This window comes from Zosterops lateralis, assembly GCF_965231275.1.
Source record: "Zosterops lateralis genome assembly, contig: HAP1_HAP1_SCAFFOLD_52, whole genome shotgun sequence".
NCBI lineage: Eukaryota > Metazoa > Chordata > Aves > Passeriformes > Zosteropidae > Zosterops > Zosterops lateralis.
The window spans coordinates 155752-175261 of NW_028154612.1; the positions used below are offsets into that span (position 1 = coordinate 155752).

The window sequence follows — 19510 nt, forward strand, 5'->3', positions numbered from 1 at the left end:
CCTGCGGAAGGACTCTCCACTGATACCTCTTTCGTGGAGCTTCTCGGTTCAAGGTGGGCACTGAGAATGCAAACCTTGGGGCATCATCAGGATGGAGGGGAATGTGAAAGAAACAGTCCTTTATGTCAATTACAGTTAAACTCCAGTTTTCGGGGAGCATGCTTGGGGCAGGCATCCCTGGTTGTAGGGATCCCATGTCCTCAATTACCTCATTAATTTTGCGGAGGTCATGGAGGAGCCTCCACCTGGTCTTATCTGCTTTCTGAATGACAAACACTGGAGAGTTCCACGGTGAAGTGGTCTCTTCAATGTGGCCCTTTTTCAGCTGTTCTTCCACAAGCTCATTGAGCGCCTTTAACTTTTGTTTAGAAAGTGGCCACTGCTCTATCCAGATTGGTTCATCTGACAGCCAATTCAGTTTCTGTATAGGGCGCTCCTCAGTGACCACTGCCTGAAAAACCTTTGGAGGGTCAGGAATGTTAATCGTGACTCCCCATTGGGACATCAAATCTCTTCCCCACAGAGGTTCATCAAAATCCAAAACAAATGGGCGTAGCGTGGCTATTTGCCCGTTTGGCCCTTCAATTGTCACTGCCTTTTTTGACTGCTTGGCTAGTTGCAAGCCTCCAATACCATTTACATGTTTGGCAATGTCCTGCAGTTCCCAATGTGATGGCCACATCCTTTCTGGGACGACCGTCACATCAGCAGCTGTGTCCCAAGCTCCTTTAAGGAGTTTGGATTCCCCACTCATAGAAAGCTTACAGAAATCTTTTGGCCTGTTTGAGCCTATCTTTTTTACCACAGCGACAGTGGTGTCTTTGTCGCTTTCTCCTTTGCCACTCTCTGTGGCACTTTCCTCTGGACTTGCTTTTACTGCAAGTCCTTGCACTGCAGGGATGGCCTGGGCAATAATTTGCCCTTTTGGTAGGAAGGTGGGTGGGTTTTCACTGCGGAGCCACACAACAAATCGCTCTGGGTCAGTTGTGATTGTCCCAGGGGCGATCTGTATGTCTGAGGGGGTGAACTTACAGTCCCCAATGACCACAAATTTTGTCTCCACCATGTGCCACGTGCCGGGTTCCTTTGAGACCATGGCTGTTTGCCACTGACTGTCCCGCAGGTGAAGAGGCTCAGCCAACTGGAGCTTAAATGGCTCATACCTATCCGCTGTTGTCAAGGATCCTGATGGCTCAGGCAATACTATGTGCCTCGGTTTCCCTTGTTTTGTCAGGTCCTGTGAAGAGAGAGACATATCTGATTTAGGTGACCTTTTTTCTTTTTGGGTTGTTTGGGCTGCCCGATTGGGATCGTCACGCTGGGCAGTTCCGCGCTCTCGAATCAGTTTTTTGACACCCTGGTGTTCTTTTTGTTCTCCCTCCCCTCATGTTCCCTTTCCTGTTTTAAGAAATTGTCAAATTGTCCCTTCAATGGACACTGATTGATCCAGTGCCCGCTTTTTCCACACAGAAAACACTGGCTGTTAGCACGTGCAGGAGCGTTCTTCTTGTGTGGTTCTGGTGTTTTAGGTGTTTCCACAGCCGCAGCGGTGATTTTATGGCGCGTTTTCCCCTCTCTGAGGGATGGTTTCCTGCAGCGTGGGACGACGGCACTGACGGCTTGTAGCATCTCCTTGAGAGGAGGTGTCGAGCCTGGTTCTCTGGGTATCAGATTTATTGCAGCAGTGCACTCCTCGTTCGCATGAGAGAAAGCCAACTGCTGAATCACTTGTTTCTGTGCCTCCTCTCCATTAAATTGCTGTTCCACAGCTGAAGCAAGTCGCTCCACAAATTTGACATAGGGTTCTTGTGGTTCCTGAAAAATGTCTAAGTAATATTGTGAGGGGCCATCGGGCCGCATTTTCAGAAAGGCTTTGCATGCTTGATTAGCTACAAACTCAAGGACATTTTGGGGAATGTTGGTAGCCTGGTCTGCGGCTGCTTTCCAATCCCCTTCCCCTAACAGGTGGTTTAGGGTAATAGGATTGCCTGCATTATCAGTTGCTGTGGTTGGGTCCTCTAGCAAACCTGGCAATGCAGCTTTCAGCAGTTTTCTCCAAGTGACCTCCCATAGCTCAAATTCCATTTTGCTTGAGAGGCACTTGAAAATCTGCTTCAAATCAAAAGGTACAACTGTGATTCCACCAAAAGAAGTAAATAACAAGCCTTCGAAATAAGGACTATGTCTGCCATACTCCTTTAATGCCTTCATGAGGTCTTTAACAAGCGTCTGTGACAACGCTTTCCAGGTGGCTACCGTGGTTCCTTGCCCCCTGCTTCTTCGGTATGTCACCGGAGTAACTGTGGGTACCCCATCTGCATTGGCATCCCCGAGCTCCTGCTTCTCTCTCTCTCGGACTCCAGCCACTGCCTCAGGTTCCCAGTTGTAAGCTGGGGGTTGCTCCCAGCCTGCCTGTGGCACGGGTGGCTGTGGCCGTTGAAAGCTTGGAAAAGCATTCCCCAAAGGAGGTGCTGTTGGGGACACCGTGTTCCCGAGTGGGGGGTAGGGCGGGGGCGGTGCCGGTGGGGCTCCCCCTGTGGGAGGTGGCTGCGGGGGGGCGGGCTGGGGCAGGGGCGGCGCCTCGCTCGTGCCGTGGGGGGGAGGGAAGGGGCTCCACGGCGCTGTGGGGTGCTGCTGCGGTGGGGGGAGAAAGGGAGGGGGGGCCACGGAGTCCGGTCTTTTCAGCCACTGTCCCGGGAACCCGGCAAAAGCGGTTGCAGTGCCGGCATTCGGTGGGGGGAGGGGAGCGGGCGGCTGCGTTTCCGGGAAGGGCGCCGGCAGCCCGGGCAGGGGAGGAGGGGCAGCCGACAGCCCCGGGGGCAGCGGCGAGCTCCACGCTGTTGGGGTTTTGCCCTGATCCCCTCCCGGTCCCAGGGGCAGGGGTGGGGGAGGTGGGGGGTGCAGGGCTTTTTCGGGACCACAAGGCTCGGGATAAATCGGTTCCGGAAAAGCAGGCTGAGGAAAAAGGGGGTGGGGTGGATAAGGAGTCTTCCCGGAGGAAGGAACCGCCCACTCCGGGGGCGGGGCGGGCAGGGGGAAGGTTCTGGGCGGAGTTGGGGCGGTGCCCTCACAGTAGGAGTGGGGTAAACCCCACCCCTGGCTCTGCGGGGGCGTGGGAAGGGGCGGGGGAAGGGGCGGGGGAAGGGGCGGGGGAAGGCCTTGTGAGGAAAAAGGGGGCGGGTACAGGGAGGGGCCAGTAGGAGGGGGCTGAAAGGGATTCTGGGAACAAGAAGGGGGAAGGGCACCAAGAGGCTGCACCTCGTGGCTGTCGCCATTATGGAGGCCTTTTCCTTTGTTCTCTGGGGAGGGGGGGGTCTCCGGGTCTCCCTTCGGGGGTTTCTCACAGCCGTTTTCGCTGCCGGACCCACCCGGGGTATTTGGAGACTGGCGGTTTTCCTCGGCGAATGAGAAACGGACTCTGGGTTTGTTGGCTGGGGAAATCGGGGGGGTAGTGGGGGGGGTTTGGGCGTTCTGGCCAGCCAGACTGCCCCGGGAGCCCCGAACAGCCCGGCCGTGGCTGCGGGGCGCGGGGGACCCAGGAATTCTCAAAATGCTCGGAGAGGGGGATCCCCGGGGGGCCGGAGCATTTTTTAAAATACCTGGGGGGGTTTTGGGGGTTTTAGGAGACTTGGGGGGCTTGGGTGATTTCGGGGAGGGGAGAAGGGGAGACCTGGGGGGTTTAGGAGATTTCGGGGAGGCAGGGGGATGGGACCGGGGGGGCTGGGGGGACTTGGGAGAGGCAGGGGGAGGAGGATGGGGGGAAGGGACTGAGAGAACGCTCTGAGAGAATGCAACTTTGTTATCTTGCATTCCTGTGATCTCTTCTAAGGCAGCTTTTATTTGCCACGGCCAGAATGCAAATTTTGCAGCCAGGACGTCTCCTGACTTCCCTAATTTTTCCAACTTTTTAGAAGCATTTTCCCAGAACCAAATGCTGTTCACTTGGTCCGAATTAACATTCGGAAAATGCAAAAACAAATACCTAATAAACTTTTTCAGTTCCTTTTTTGAGTATTTAACTTTGGCAACAATTAAAACTCCAATTAAACTTTTAAAAACCTCTTTCTGGGTGGTGTTTAGTCCGTTTCCCATTCCGACTAGCTGTTATCCTTTTCCACCACCCCTTCCCAGCAAAACCACCCCCCAAATCCCTGTGGGCGTCCTTTCCTAGGGGTAAGGGCTTCCTTCGGGTGGACCCCCGGTCCCCCCCTGTCCCGTCCCTCCTAGGGTTCCCTGAGGCTTCCCAAGCCTCTGTGGTGAGTATCCTCCCCTCCCTTAGAGGAAATATACTCACCAAGCCCTCGGGACACTGGAGACGTTGCTGGGGCAACCACACGCCGGAAGGGACTCCTCTGGGCAGGAGCTGTTCCCTTCTCCCACCAGGGGTGCTTTTTTAGCAACCCCAGTGGCTCCGTGAAATGCTGAAGACCTCGGGACACGACAAGGCGACGTCCTCTCAGAAGGTCTCTGGGTCACAGGGTCCGAGTCTTCCTCAGGCCTCCGTGTCAGCTCCCACGGCACAGCGGGTCAAAAGGCGTCTGCAGGCCCCACGTTGGGCGCCAATCTGTTGCTTCGCGTATCTGTCTCTCAGGTCAGCTCAGCGCCAGCTGGGCCGCCCTGCTAGATGTGATACACCCAACAGTACCTTCGCGTGGGTTTTTGGTTCCGCAGTCCCTTTGCCTTAGCTGTCTCGGCCGTGGTTAGAAAGAGGGGACACTCCAGGCTCAGGGAGAAAAGGTTTTATTCGGGTAACTCAGGGGAAGTCCCTGGTTCCAGGCCTGAGCCTCTGGGGAGTGACCCTGGGCCTCGGTTACAGGGGGTTTTTGTTCCCCCAAATCTCAGGGGTGGACACCAGTTACAGAGACCAATCACACAAAACCAGGTGGGTAAGGTCAAAATGCAATACACAACATTAACAAATCAGGTGGATTTGGGATGTGGCCCTGGGAGGCTCACCAATCCCTGTCAGACACCTCTCCTGAAGGTCTGGGGTCTGGGGGATGGTGGACATGTGGGGGAGAAGTACAATGGGATGGGGGAAAACACAATAGGACGATCGAAACCCAGGGCAGAGGATTAGAGTTGTCTTGGCAACTCTTATCAACCTCTGATAAGCACATTCCAAGACAGTAACTTTACCTGGCTAGGGTTAAAGTCCAAATCACATCAAACCTACAACTAAGAAACTTATGATACTATTCCAGCACCCCCACACCTCCCTCCCCCGCAAAAAAAGCAACCCAACACAAACAAACAAACAAACCCAAAAAAACCCCAAAACAAAACCAAAACCAAAACCAAAACCAACCAAACAAAACCACCTCCCGGGGACCCCCCCATGTCCCCCCAAGGGCCATCTGCGCCTCGCCTTTGGAGCCCTGCCAGCTCCAAACATCCCCCCAAAAACCCCAAGCCCAGGGAGCCCAAACCCGGGATATTTGGGGCGAGCTCCCCCTCCCCGGGCACCTGCGGGATGGGGCCGATGGTCCCGGGGCTGCTGCGGCTTCAGGGAGCGCTGGAGCCGCCCGCTCCCTCCTCTGCTCTTCTTCCTCCCGCTTCCCGCGGCCGCTCCGCCTCTTCCTCCCTCCCTCCTCCTCCTGCCCCGTTCCCGAACCCCTCGCAGCCCGCGGGACGAGCGGGGATGGAGCCGGGAAAGGTCGGAAGGCAGAGAGGGCCCAGGGGGATGCCAGGACTGGCAGTGACTGGGCTGTGCTGGGAGCACCTCATCACCCGCGTCAGGTGACATTTTATAGGGGACCCCCGTTCCAAGCCCCTCTGGGGGATGTTTTGCCCCCCCCGCCCCCCGGGGTGGATTTTTGGGATTCTCTCTGCCATGGCTGCTTGAAGAGGCGCCTGTTTTGGGTTCCCAGGAAAACTCCCGTTCAAAGGGCAACACCACTCCCGGTGATTCCGGCAGCGGAGCCCCGGGGGGGGCTGGGGGTCCCAGGGGGGATTTGGGGGTCCCGGGAGGGTTTGGGGGTCCCGGGAGGGTTTGGGGGTCCCAGGTGATGCTGATGATGGTGATGGGGATGGATTCTCCGTTGGACAGGAGGTCACAGCTGGAAACCACCTGCACCCTGTGGAGACCTGGGAAGGAGGAGAGAAGGGACCCATGGAGTCGTGTCCCAGCCCTGGTGGAAAGCAGATAGAAATCTCCCAGGACCCCGTGCACACAGGCTTAGAGGCAGAAAAGAATGCAGGGGCTGCTTTGAAACCCTCAGGGAAACTGAGATCCATAAAGTCACACAGACATGAAGTGAGAATGTGAGTTTTAGTTTTAGGTGAGTAAAGATATGCCTTAAGTGCCTTAAGCAAATAAGAGACCGTATTAATTGATAGAAAAGCCCTAAAGTCCAGTTTAAAGTTCAGCAGCAATACCTTTTACAAAATAAAGTCCTAGATATAATATAAACCTAACAGAGTATTGCTGACATTGTCAGAAAGAATAGACAGGCTGTAGGCACAGGCCTTGTGTAAGAAATGATTCCCATTGTCACACAACTGTGTTAGACCACGAGAGGTGCAAAAAGACAGGAACAGCATCGTGTTTGTGGCTGGTTGGATGATTTAGGAATAGAATTCATTGTATCGGGGCTGCTGCTGCTGCTTCTGCTTGGGCCATGGGGACTCTGTGCTGGAAGGCATTTTGCATGATGGCCCGGACTGTAACAGCCTGACCTTGGTGAGGCTGATCCAGCCATGCCATAAACTACTTTTCCAAGCAGCAGCACCTCTCTTGTTCCTGGGCTGGCCGCTCCAACTTGCCAGCTGTCCATCAGCAATGTGCCCGCTGCTCCTGCCTGCTGCCAGTCCTTCCCTGGCAGTGACAGCAGGAGCTGCTCCTGCCGCCGGCAGCTCCTGTGCCTGGAGTCCCTTCCCGTGCTGGCAGCACCAGCTGCCTCTTGCCTTCAGCCAAATGCCTGCCTGCACCTCGGCCTGCCTTTGCCAGCTCTCTTTTCCCAAGCCTTTGACTCCCAGGCTTCTGCCTCAGCCGAGGGACATTTGTTATTCCCATCACCTGCTGCTTTGACACCAGGAACCATTCTGGTTTGACCTAAGAGGTGAATCATGAAGATTGTGGTGCTTTCTTGTCCACAATGTCCTGTTAAGACCCAGAACACGTTGTTCTTACAGCTGGGATTGTGGCCGTTCCTACACCATTTATTCCACAGTGGATGAGTAAAGGAAATCTCTCCTTTTCCTTCCTAAGTTGAAGCTACAGCTTAGTGCAAGTGTGTGTTAAAAGAGAATGAATGCCATAATCCTCCTTTTCTTTTTTCAGTCACTAGTGAATAGCTCCCTGAAGGATACAGAAGAACTCAACAATGTTGTGCATACAATGAAGAAAAGACAACACAAAATTCCCTCTGGATGATGAGGTTAGAAAACCTGTTTTAATCTGTGTTTCTGTTTTAAGTCTGTTTTAATGTGTGTTTCTCACCACATCTACTTAAACTAACAAGAAATTAGGCTGATTTTCTCCACACTGAGGCAGTTTTGCAATGAAGCAGCAGCGTGTCATGATGCTAAATAAGAATCTGGCATTACCTCTAATGGTCACTGCTGCAAAGTGTATCAGTGCACAGCAAGGCAGACTGGGTCATCACAGTTATTCCTCCCCTCCCTTCCTGCACATCCCATTGTCTCCTCTGCAGAAGACACAGGCTATGAAAACAAGGCAAGGTTGCTCCCTCTTTTTCTTCTCCCACAGGACTTGTCAGACACCATGTTTTTTCAAAGCACTGCAGGTGCCCCTCCCCAGCTTGCTTCTTTCTCATTCTCCAAAAGAAGAGAGCTGAAGGAGTTGGAGGCATGTGAGTGCCTGATCTCTCTTTCCCTCTACAGGCTCTGCCTCCCCAAGCCCTGGTTCCCTGCTGTGCTTTGGCATGAGAGCCATTCCAGCCCCAAAGACAAGGGCAGTGGAGTTCAGCTGCAAAGCCTCTCTCTGCACTGGGATTGCTTTGAGCCTGCAGCCTCCATGGGCAAGGGCTTTGTGGGAGCAGGGCCAGCACAGCCTGTGCCCTGCACACAGAGCCAGGAAAAGGAGCAGATCCTGCTGCCTTCTGCTGCTGCTGATCCCAGCAGCAACTCCCCTGGCAGTTCCTGCAGGGAACTCCACCCCAAGGGCTTCCATCCCTGTCGTGCCTGGGAGAACTTGTTGCTTCCCAGTTGTCCCCCATCCCTGTGGATTGTGGAGCATGTCAGCACAAGCGTCCCTGGCCCTTCCTCCCTGCCCAGCCTGCAGCAGTCCCAGTCCCTGTTGCCTCCCCCTTGCTGCAGCTCCTTGGCCAAAGTGCTGCCAAAGGCAGCGGAGCTGGCTCAGGATCCCTGTTGGCTCCTGGGCTCCAGGATGACCTTCAGAGGGACACTTGGAGCGCACTAGCGTCCACCGAGGGTCACCCAGCTGGAAAGCAGCTTGGCAGAAAAGGGACTGGGGGTCCTGGTGGACACCAAGTCAGAGCTGAGCCAGCAACAAGTCCTTGCTGTGAAGAACGTTCCTGGACTGCCTCAGACAAAGTATTGCCAACAGGCTGAGTGATGATTATTCCCTCCTACACAGCACTGGTGAGGCCACACCTGAGTACTGTGTCCAGTTCTGGGCTCCCCAGTACCAGAGACACTGTGACATTCTGGAGGAGGGTCCAGTGAAGGGCCATGAAGATAATGAAGGGGTGGGAACTTCTCTCCTATGAGGAGAGGCTTAGAGCTGTTTAGCCTGGAGAAGAGGTGGTGCTGTGGAAAGTCTTACTAAAGTATTTACCTGTCTGAAGGGAGGGTGTGAAGAAAACAAAGACTCTTTAGTCAGTGCCCAGTGACAGGACCAGAGGCAAATGGGCATAAACTAAACATAGGAGGCTCCATCTGAACATCAGGAACTGCTCTCTTTTTCTGTGAGGATTGCCATGCATTTTTACAGAGTCTATCCTTAGAGATACTCAAAAGCCACCTGAACATGGTCCTGAGCAACTGGCTCTAGGTGGCCCTGCTTGATCAGGCTCATTGGACTAGGTGACCTCCAGATACTGCTTCCAACCTTGGCTTAAAATTACTTCAAATGAATGTATATACATTGCAATTAGAATATTGTAATGCAGAACTGATCCTGAAGAAGTTTTTCATTGCATTTGTTTCTGATGAAGGCTGTTGCTTATCTCTGTTTTTCTGAGCGGGTGAGTCACAGTACCATGAAAAAAATTACTGCTACTATTCAAAAAAGTTTATTTTGTTGGTTTATGTGTAGGTTAAATGTACCTGTCTTCTCCTTTTATTTTAGGGTTATTTTCCAGCCCAATTATCAGCATATTCAGGAAAGATTGAAATGCTTTGTACCTACAGCAAGTAACTTGATGATTATCAAACTATTATAAGTATGTGTTTGAAAATGAGATTTTTACTTCATTCTGATTACTGTATTTGAAGTTCTTGATATGCTTTTCTGTATTTTTTCCTGTCCTGATTCACCGTATGAGGGATTCTGTGTCCTGTTGATTGTGGAGCTCGGCAGGCCATTGCCCTGTGAGAAGGGTGTGTTCAGACTATTGCCAACATCCTCTTGGCTGATTCCTCATGCTTCATTTACAAATATATACAGCGTACATTCAGGCACCTTTTTTTATTGAGCTTATTTGTGACTTTTTACCCACAGTCAACTGGGGTAGTAGCACCAGTGGGATCATGGGATTCCTACTAGTATAGGTGTCCTAGAAAATTCTCAGTGGCCAAATAAGCTAACCAGTTTTCAGTGTGAACAAGATACAGTGGATGAAATGTAAAGAAAGAAAACTGAGGATACAGTCTTGGGGTCCGTCTGTGTGAGACTGTGTAACTAATTGATATAGAAGGGCATGCGAACATGGGGTGGGTAGGGAGGAGCAGAGTATGATGAATACTGTGTGGAAGTCACAAAAAATACAAAGGTTTTGTATTAAAGAGCAGTTGCTAATGAAATGAACTAATATGAAGGAGAAGCAGCGGAATGTTTGGATTTGAATGAAGATGTGGTGGTAATAATGGAGAGATGAGTAGCAAAGGACAGTGGCAAGATAAGGCACAGGTACGAATGAATACTTTGCCACATGTTAAAATCCGACTATAAAGGAGTGAGTTTACTTTGTCTGACAAAGTAAACTTTATGGAATAAAGGGAATCTTAGAAATCCTGCAGCTTCTCACAAGTAGTGTACTGTCTGCCTCACCTCTGAAGCATTCTCATGGTCAGAAAAAGATGAGAAAAATAATATTCTAGTATATATTTTGAAATCCTGTTGGACTGTTGCACAAGGAAATGACAAAACATTTCAGTATATGAGATATCAATAGAGCACTAGAGTGGATTTTTTTCCCCTGTGATTCACAAAATTGCCTTACTTGTATAGTTAGATTTCTTAACATGTTAGCGGCTGCAACAGCCAAAAGGTGACAGGCCTTGGAAAACTGTTAATGGTGTTTGAAGACCCATAGATACCAAAATACCAAGTCAGTGCTTTTTTCAAGCATTGCGTTTTTAAAGTTGTTTTGACCACAAAGAATTAGTGTGTATAATGAGCTTTAATGAAAGCTGGCAATGGCTCTTTGTTCTTAGTTTTTTCTTTAAAGGTAGTTTCAGTGATGTAGTGTGCCATTGGACTTGCTCGTCTTGTGATGGAATTGAAATGTGTTCCTTTTGTTTGGAGTTTTAGGAGTTAATTGTGTCTCTGTGAGAGTTTTCCCAGAGTTGTAGCCAGCTTCCTGCATTTTCCTAGAGCTGAGTCTGCTCCCTTTCATGATGACATTTCCCTTCAAGGACTGCATCAGTGGTACTGAGTCTGTTGAAAGGGCCTTGGGCTATATACAGAGATAATTTTACCTTACATTTGCTATCTTTTGGCTACTGATGTTCTAAAATAGCAGTTTTGAACTGCTCTTGATTTTCCTCTCTTAAGTAAAATTCTCAAGTGGGTATAGGATCCTTTGTCTTTTTTTTTTTAAATTACCCTGCCTATGTCACCACATCTGCAAACTTTGGGTGATGTCTCATTATAGCTACATTTCTATAACTGATGTTTCTGCAAGAATTGAATTCTATTCTGTTTCTTTGAGAAAGGTGGTTTTCTCTCTTCTGCCAGATTAAAAAGAAATTTTTGAAATGTAATTGAATACTTATTGGACTTTATTTATCTTTGCAACACTGGGAATTCAGAGACAATCCACAAATCTGTCTCAAAAAGCAGGAGACAGTAGTATGTACCATTTCACTGTATAGGTTGAGTCCCATAAGAAAACACAATAGTATATAATGTATATTTCCATTTGCATTTATTTTAGACAAAAGGACAAAAGAGTGAGTATCTGAAGAAAATTCCAAGGGAAGTGATATATTAGTATCAACTACCAATAATGAGAAAGTAAATATAATTCAGCAACAGCTTTATTAATATTCTAGAGTAGCTTTTTATAAAGTCTGTTATTGGGTTTTTTACGAGTACCCTTCTAAACAGAAGTAATTTCACTTTAAAACAAAATAATGTTTGCACCTGCTGTAATGACATAAACACTGTGGGAGCTTAGTATTACCATTTTGTGTTTCAACTATTGAAGTTTGTTCTTCTGCTTTGCAAAATATTAGCAAATCCATCAAATGCTCTTTTCTTCTTAACAAAAAACTGTTCCTGTCCTGAATCTGTCTGACTTCTTTGGTTGAGATTTTCACTGGAATTTTGGATGTGTTCTACAGTTGTATCAGAATGGTTCTCCAGTTCTGTCAAAGTAGTATGATCCTTCATCTTGCTGGAATCAGTGCTTTCAGAGATTGTATTTCCTGTAGGCTTTTGTGGGAAGGAACATGAACTGTATGGTGTACTTTCATTGAAGACACCTTGTGGGATTGTGAACGAATATGTATCCTCATCATCACTCTGATCCAGTTGGAAGTGATCATCTGTTGTGAATTCTGAAGAATTACAAAGATGAAGCAGATCTGCCGTAGGATTACAAGTCTGCATTTCATCAGGCAGACTGCAGCTGCTGGTATCCTGTAATTCTGTGAATCCATCAGAATTTTTCTCATCAGAACCTCCTTGCATTTTATCTGCACAAGCCTGCTTCACCTGTGGTAGCAAGTCATCTTGCTTTGTAACAAACATGAAATGTTTTTCAAATGTGTGTTCAGGTAGCAATTGAAGAGATGATTCTTTGCTGGAATGTAGCGGTGATGGTTCTTTTACAACTTCATTCAAGCCAGTATCAATAGGAGCAAAAATAAAGCCACTGTCCTCAGATGTACTCATGTTTCTTCTTAATGTAATGTCTGCTTCGCCATCATTCTTTTCAGGGGACTTCCTGGCTATGTCCTCATCTGTACTTCCTGCTGGTGCATTGTCTTCTGTACTTCCTGCTGGTGCATTGTCTTTCTGTTCCATGTGACTGAAGCTGAGGGAATGCTGTGGTTCTCTGGGAAGCAGAGACAGCTGCAGTCCATCCTCTTCAGAAGTTTTCTCTGTGTCATATGTGGGAAAATGTTTTAACTTAAGTACCGTGTTACCAAAATCTGTACTTTGACAGTAGAGAGAATCAGAAATAGAGTTTTGTGCTGTTGACTCTGCATTAGTAAAATAATCAAATGTATCTGGAATTTCTTGACTTGAAGAACTGACTGTATCTGGATCTGACACACTTATGTGACCACTGCCTTTATCAGAATGAGGGGATGCTGTTTCATACATGGTGGTGTCTGATCCATAATTAATAGTGGTTTCAAAATAATAGGCACTGTTCTCTTCTTGATTTTTCCAAATCTGCTGAAGTTCAGCAGTAATGGTTGGAGACTCTGGCGGTGTTGCGAACTTCTCAGTTCCACTGTCTGTATTCGTTTCATCTAGTGATGACTGATAGACTGGCAGGTTGTCACTAACATCAGGCTGTTCCAGTTCAAAGTCTGCTAAAGAACTACAGTCACTCATTGTGAATGGAATCCCTTCAGCTGAAGAGCTGTCACCAAATACATCAGCTGAAGCATTTTTTTCATCTGAATATATCGTTTTACAGTCATGCTTTGTAAGGGGAGAGTTTTCTATTATTTCATAGATGCTTAAATTCTCAATATCTGCATCTCTTCTGGAGCTACTGGGTGAAATAAAATGTACAATATCACTAGGTATACTTTTGTTGCCATTTAGACCAAGTTGTTCTTCACGGCTTTGCATTCCCTGCCTAAATTTTCTCGTGTGCCTGGGTTCATTATGTGAAACAATACCTTTTCTTTCTGGAGCACTTGGTGTAGCTTTTGTGATCTCAGACTGCAGCAGACCAGAGTTGTTTCTTACTTTCCTGTTTGGTGTTTGTGCATTGCTGTTCCGGTAATCTGTCCTTAAAAAAAAATAGTCCAGTATCATAAATATCTGTACTTTCATTACTGTCTATACTAGTTTGGACTTTTGGAAACACTGGTATTTTCTTCATGTTGATCTCAGTATTGCTTGGTTTCTGGTACTCTGCTTTGGGATTTGGTGAATGTACACCATTGCCAGAAAAATTTTGATACACAGTAGAAGTTTCTGTAGGAAAAATCTGTGTGTTTCTTAAAGAACGCTCATCACAAAACAATGTATTATGCTGTGTATTTGTTGGCTTGCTTGCAGAAGGCTCTCTGCTCAAGGTTTCATCTGAAAAAGCCTGATTAGAATATGTCTGTTCTGAACCTGAATTTTTGTTCCTGCTCATGAGTCTCCAAAGTCTTTCCAGGTAGGGTCTAGCAAAAGCACCCAGACAAAAAGCACAAAGAAATGTAATGACCACAGAGAGGGAGACAGCCAGTGCAAAGTTTGGCTGTGTTTCGTTCTGCCTAAAACCAGTGTTAGTGTCCCTGGCTTTTCTAACCAACAATGCTGAAACTTCTTTGTTCACCTCTATACTGTAAATGAGATACTTCTCTTTTCTTGTATTGAAAAGACACAAATATAATCCTTCAGCAGTTTTCTCAGCATTGTGTATCACTAAATTATTCATTTTATCCAGTGTCATATGAGGAAGACTCTGATTTTTTGAAATTCTGCCCTTAGGTGTCCACCAAGAGATTCCATTGCCTGAAATGAAAGAAAATACAAACTCAGTCTTTGTTAAAAGCATAGTGTACTTGGTTTGCAGGGTCCAGTGATGTTTTTAAGAATGTACACTGGACTATCTCTCATAATTTTAACCGTTTATTATAAACCCCATTTTCCTTTTATCCATCCCGAATAATTTGACATGGTACAAAGCCTGTTAAACCATATCGCGGGCCTGTGCCCACTGCCTGCCATCTAAAAACACACTACATACGGGGTCTTAATTGCAGACTTTACAATTTGTATTTTTGGCTTTGTCTTTGGAACAGCTTTTGTTCCCAGCTAAGTTTTGCTGCAGTCCAGTGTGCTGATGTTTATCCAGGTTTTTGTGACTCTTTTTGTAAGCAGACAAAGCAGGTGGCATTTCTGATATTTTCTTTTGGGGATGAAGTATTCCCAGGGGAAAGCCTTACCACCTCCAAGTGCTATTAGCCCTTTAAAGTTAAACCATTTTGCCTTATGGCTCGTGACAAATACACCTTCTGGTCTAAGTTTGGTCTTAGTTTTCAATCTGTGTGGTAAATCTTGGCTCTATAGGTTTTGTTACTTATACCCTCAATGATCTCTATTAATTTTAAATGTAAGCGAAGTGTGTGCTACGGTAGCTGTATGTTTTTAGAAGAAATAGAAATCTTTTTTCTCTGCAAATAAACTTTCATTTTATTTTGCTCTAGCTGAACACTGAAAACTGTTGCATCCTTCTTGGTTTTCTACATGCTTCAGAAGTGCCATCCCATTATTTGGCCCTTTGTTCAGTCCAAAATGAACCAATACGTTTGCAATGCATTACTTACTGAAACTTACTTGTATATTAATTGGCATCACTTCCTCCTTTGATGTAAGGAAGGAGATCAAGAGTCAGTAAACCTAACTTTAAAATATTCTAAGCAGAATACTACTTTCTTATGAAATATTTTTGCATGTTAAACTGTTACTTAGTAATTTTTAAACAGTGTCTTTAGAAACATACTTTTAAAAACCAGATTTATTTGACTATTCTGCATTCATTTGGATTTTAGCAGCATTTGGATGGAGTGCCTGATATACATACCTCTTATGTTGTCCAAGTTACAGGTCAGCACTGATGTCCCTTTTGGGACTGTGGCCCTTTTGACCAAAACTTTGTCCCTGCAGTTTAAATGGAAACTTGAAAGATACAGCAGAGGTTTCTGGGAGTTGTTGGCAGACTTATTGTATGAAAGGCTCCATTTTTTCCTTGTGGAGTCAAAGACAAAATGAAATAAATGTTTAAAAGCATTTAGCCTGCAGTTAAATATCCAGGCATTCTTTGACAAATACACTTCAAGTTGAAAAAAGTTCAAACTGAGTAGTATCTGTGGTAGAGGGATTGTCAGAGCATTTCCACGGAGATCCAAAACCTATTTGGAAATAATTCAGAATTAATTTGATAAGGCTCACAATGGAATCCTTATTCCAACATCTTACAACAGTGTTTTAGTGTACAAGCACTTCTGTAGTTCTATGAACAATACATCTGCTTAGGATTTCAATAATGTTGATCTAAGCTTTTTAATGCAGATGAAAAGTTTAAATTGTGGTGTTTAGAATTCTCCCATTGTAGACTTACCTTTGTGTGAATAGGGAGCTGCAGGGCTCTTGCCATGGAAGGGATGGAGGTAGAAGGGGACATGTATGTGTTTAAGGCAGTTATAGATTGGTTTGTGGCATAGAGAAATTGTGAATTTATGGTTGTATCTTGTACATTTTAGCATGTGTTTTCCTACATGTAAAAAGCAAATATAAAAAAATATTTTCACCATTTGCTCTAGTTTTTTATTTATACACTAGTATTATAATAAGAATCATATAATCATGCTTAATAGTTGGTAAATAATATCTTTAATGATTAAAATAAAATATTCTAACAGTTGTATTGCTTTACAACCTGTAATTTGTTGAGATCTCTGAAGGCATCTGGATGAATTTTAGTTATCTTGTTGTTTCGCAGGTCAATGTCCTTCAGCTGTGAACAGTTTTGAAAATCTTTTGGGTCAATATGTTGTATGGCATTGGATGACATATGGACAGTTTGTAAAGACTGCAGGAGGCCTAGTCCTAGGAAGAAAAAAACCCTATTTTACATTTTATAGTCTTGTTTTCCCAACTGCATCAAGTGTCTTTATAAAATGCTTTGCAACAAAATTCCTTCCATTCCACTATTGCAATGAGTAGCTGCAGCCTTTGTGTTATGCCTTTCCTGATCAGTGGTTGTCCCATTCTAAAAGCTGCATAGAATCAACAGCTAGCACATTAAAATATTCCGTTAATGAATGTCTTAAAAACTGACACTTTCATAAAAGCACTAGCATTTCTTTGTGCTATCAAAATTATTTTGATCTCCGTACTTTGCACAAGCTTCTCTGGAGAACTAGAGGTAGGAAAGGAATGTGAAAAGGGTAAAATATATTGAGTTGACAAGTTCCTAATATGTTAATTGTAAGTAAAAGATAAAGATGAAAAAGGTGATACAGTATCTCCTATCCATTTGCATGGGTGGTTTCATGGGAGTTTTTCATCTGTGGAATTATTTGAACTATATTCTTAGGATGTAAAAGAAATGAAAACAAAACCATGTTGTTGCTTGTGCCCGTCTGCCTGTGAATTATGAAGCATGGCAGTATAATCTTCAGTGTATCCTAGTTACAATAACATCCACGTTACATCAGAACACTTGATAGCTGGAGACACCTCATTTTTTTGAGGTGCTGCGAAGGCAGCCCTGAAGCTCCAGCCTGCAAGGCCCAAGGGAGAGGCAGACGTTTGAACACTCAGCATTCCCACTGATGATGAGTGTTCAGCACCACAGTGTCACGCTGAAGTGATTTTTGGGCATTGTTGAGAAGCTGCTACTTCTTAACAATTTTGCCCTTGGTGTCACCTTGTTTACCAGAACTAGCTTTTCTCAGCCAGCAGCTCTGTTTGCAGAGTAATTGATCTTCGGGTTTATTGTGAAAAGCAGAGGGAATGATTCATTCCTGGTATAAAACTAGAGGTGGGTGATAGGAAAGGCATACAGAAGTTCTGTAAGTTCATAAATTCATCACTGCACCTGTGTGAGGAATTGTACTGTGGCTACTTCCCTGAATTTAAGCTTGTGCCAAAAATATACACTGGTATGGCAGCAGCCTCACTCCTGGGGAGCTGGGAGAAGGGTTTCTCTGTGGGAAACCTCTGCTGTAGAACTGCTGTTTGTGTTTTCTTTCCAGAGCTTAAACCTCAGAATTTTAGTGAAGTATTCTGGACAAGAAGAATGTTTTGAACATGTATTTAAATGAATATAGGATTAAAGTATAACTTAAAGTATGGTGGTACCATGCACAGCAATGTGAACTTAAAAAATTTGAGTCTCTTATAGAAGAGGATTCATCTGACTGACCTTCTAAGGCATCTTTTAATGGGCAGTCATATTTATCTATAAAACCAAATCAAATCTTCATCAATGTATTTTATAATGTAAGGTTTTTATACTGTCTATATAGATACCTTGTCTGTACAAACACTACAAAATCATTAAGTGATATGGGTTTTCTTTGTGCCAGAGAATTATTTAACAGCATAAAAGGAGAACAGAACTTTTATGACCCTGTGTAGGGGAAAATACATTATCATCTTTGCGTGACTTTGTGGGGTAAGTGGTATTTTTGTCATCACTTGTCCTGTATTTTCAAACTCTAATGAATCTGATGGTGTTATCAGACATCAATAAATTCAACATATTGTATAGGACAGCATTGTTCATCTGGTAGCTTCTGCTTCATTTAAATAATTTGGCCACTATGAATCATCCCTGCATAAAGGTTAAGCTCCCAGCATAGTTCAGTGACCAGCAAAGCCTTTCTCAAAATCTCTTGAAACCTTACAGCCCTCTCCTGTTACACCAAGGTGTCACTGTGATTGAGTATTAAAGGTACTGAGCAAAATTGTTTGGAATGAACAAAATATATTTTCCTGTCTCTGAAATACTGAAACTGCAGGAAGTTTTATTTAATAGTGTTGATTTCCTTCTGAAGGCTAGTATGAAATTCATAGTCTGTAATTTTTTTGACCTTTAAGGTTCACAACTGGAATGTGGAGGCTGATGTTTTTCCAAAGATCCTTATTCTCCTTTCTATACAACAAGCAAGAATACTGCTCCAGTTATATTTGACTACTATTAACACAGTACAGTTGCTAAGACTATTAAAAAACCTAATAAAGTAAACAAACAACTGATTTACTTCTACCTCTATATTTGCCAGTGAAACTTTCCCTCACCTTAAGCATAATAAATTGGGAAAGTCACACTCTAGATTCAGTAAGGTATAGAAATTATATCCAAAACCAACCTACCCCTTGGGAGTCAAGTCCTTAAAGATTTTTGAAATGCTTACCTCTTGGAACTGTATTAAGATTATTTCTTTCAACTGACAGTACTTTCAAAGCAGGCAGGAGACGATCAACAATGCTGTACTTTTTAGACCCGTGTGCAGGTGTAGGCATATCCAGTGTGAGGGTGTGGATGGCATTACCATTGAGGTTTAGAGTTTCTAAAATGGGTAAATTTGTACAAGTAGTTAAAGTGAGTTCGGAAAGCAGGTTGTTACTGAGGTTCAGGTGTTTTAGCATCCACTCTTCATTTCTTCCATCAGAGCACACAAAAGTTCTAATATTACTGTAACTCAAATCAGCTGTTACTGCTGTTTTTGATGTATCTTCTGGAATAGTAGATATTCTGGTAAAAGAGCAATTCAGTAAGAACTGCCCATCCCAGTGGCACTCTGAACGGTGATGTGTAGCAGGAAGAATACGCTGTGACTTGGTTCCCACTGATCCAGGAAGATTAAAGTAAAGGACCACAGCTATGACATGCAAGTGAAGGTTATCCATAGTATCTAAATCTAAAATGTAGAATTATGGTTAAATTCAGCACAACAAGAACAGAAAGTAAATGTAGTTTGACATTTAAAAAAACATTTTAAAAAATCAACACCAAATAACCACAGCATTACCAACATTCTGCATTAAATAGAATGGAGTCTTATTTTCAAAAAGTACATTAATAAACTGGTAACCTCCCCCTCCCTCCATCTATCCCAAAAAACAATTAGAACCTTTTTTTCTTTTCCAGCCTTTTGTCGAGAAACACAGCTTCTTGGGAGCTTGAGATCTAACAACAGTGGAAACTTTTGAACTCTGCTTCAGGTACTGCACACAATTACACTAAGCAAAGTCCACCACATACAATCTATGACAAAGGGGTGTGGAACAATTTTTATACTTCCAGGTTCTTACACATTCTTCATATTCTTAAAATAAACACTTCTGAACAGCAGCTGCATTGTAAAATTTATTGTATTATTTCAAAACAAACGTTTGAAATTCTACAGCCTTTCACCCATTGGAACAACCACCACACTTAGAGATGGTGAG

At 45.0% G+C, this 19510-nt stretch overlaps 1 protein-coding gene across 1 annotated transcript; it reads right to left on the reverse strand.

The window, feature by feature from the left end:
* Positions 1 to 10542: 10542 nt before the first annotated feature.
* On the reverse strand, positions 10543 to 19145 carry LOC310923408 (uncharacterized protein). Its single transcript, XM_083885425.1, has 5 exons — positions 18472 to 19145; positions 15987 to 16156; positions 15132 to 15459; positions 13382 to 14059; positions 10543 to 13338 (listed from the first exon to the last, which is right to left on the reverse strand). The coding sequence occupies exons 1-5, from the start codon at positions 18965 to 18967 to the stop codon at positions 11564 to 11566; spliced, it is 3447 nt and encodes a 1148-aa protein (XP_083741551.1). The 5' UTR covers positions 18968 to 19145; the 3' UTR covers positions 10543 to 11563.
* Between the last annotated feature and the right edge of the window lie 365 nt (positions 19146 to 19510).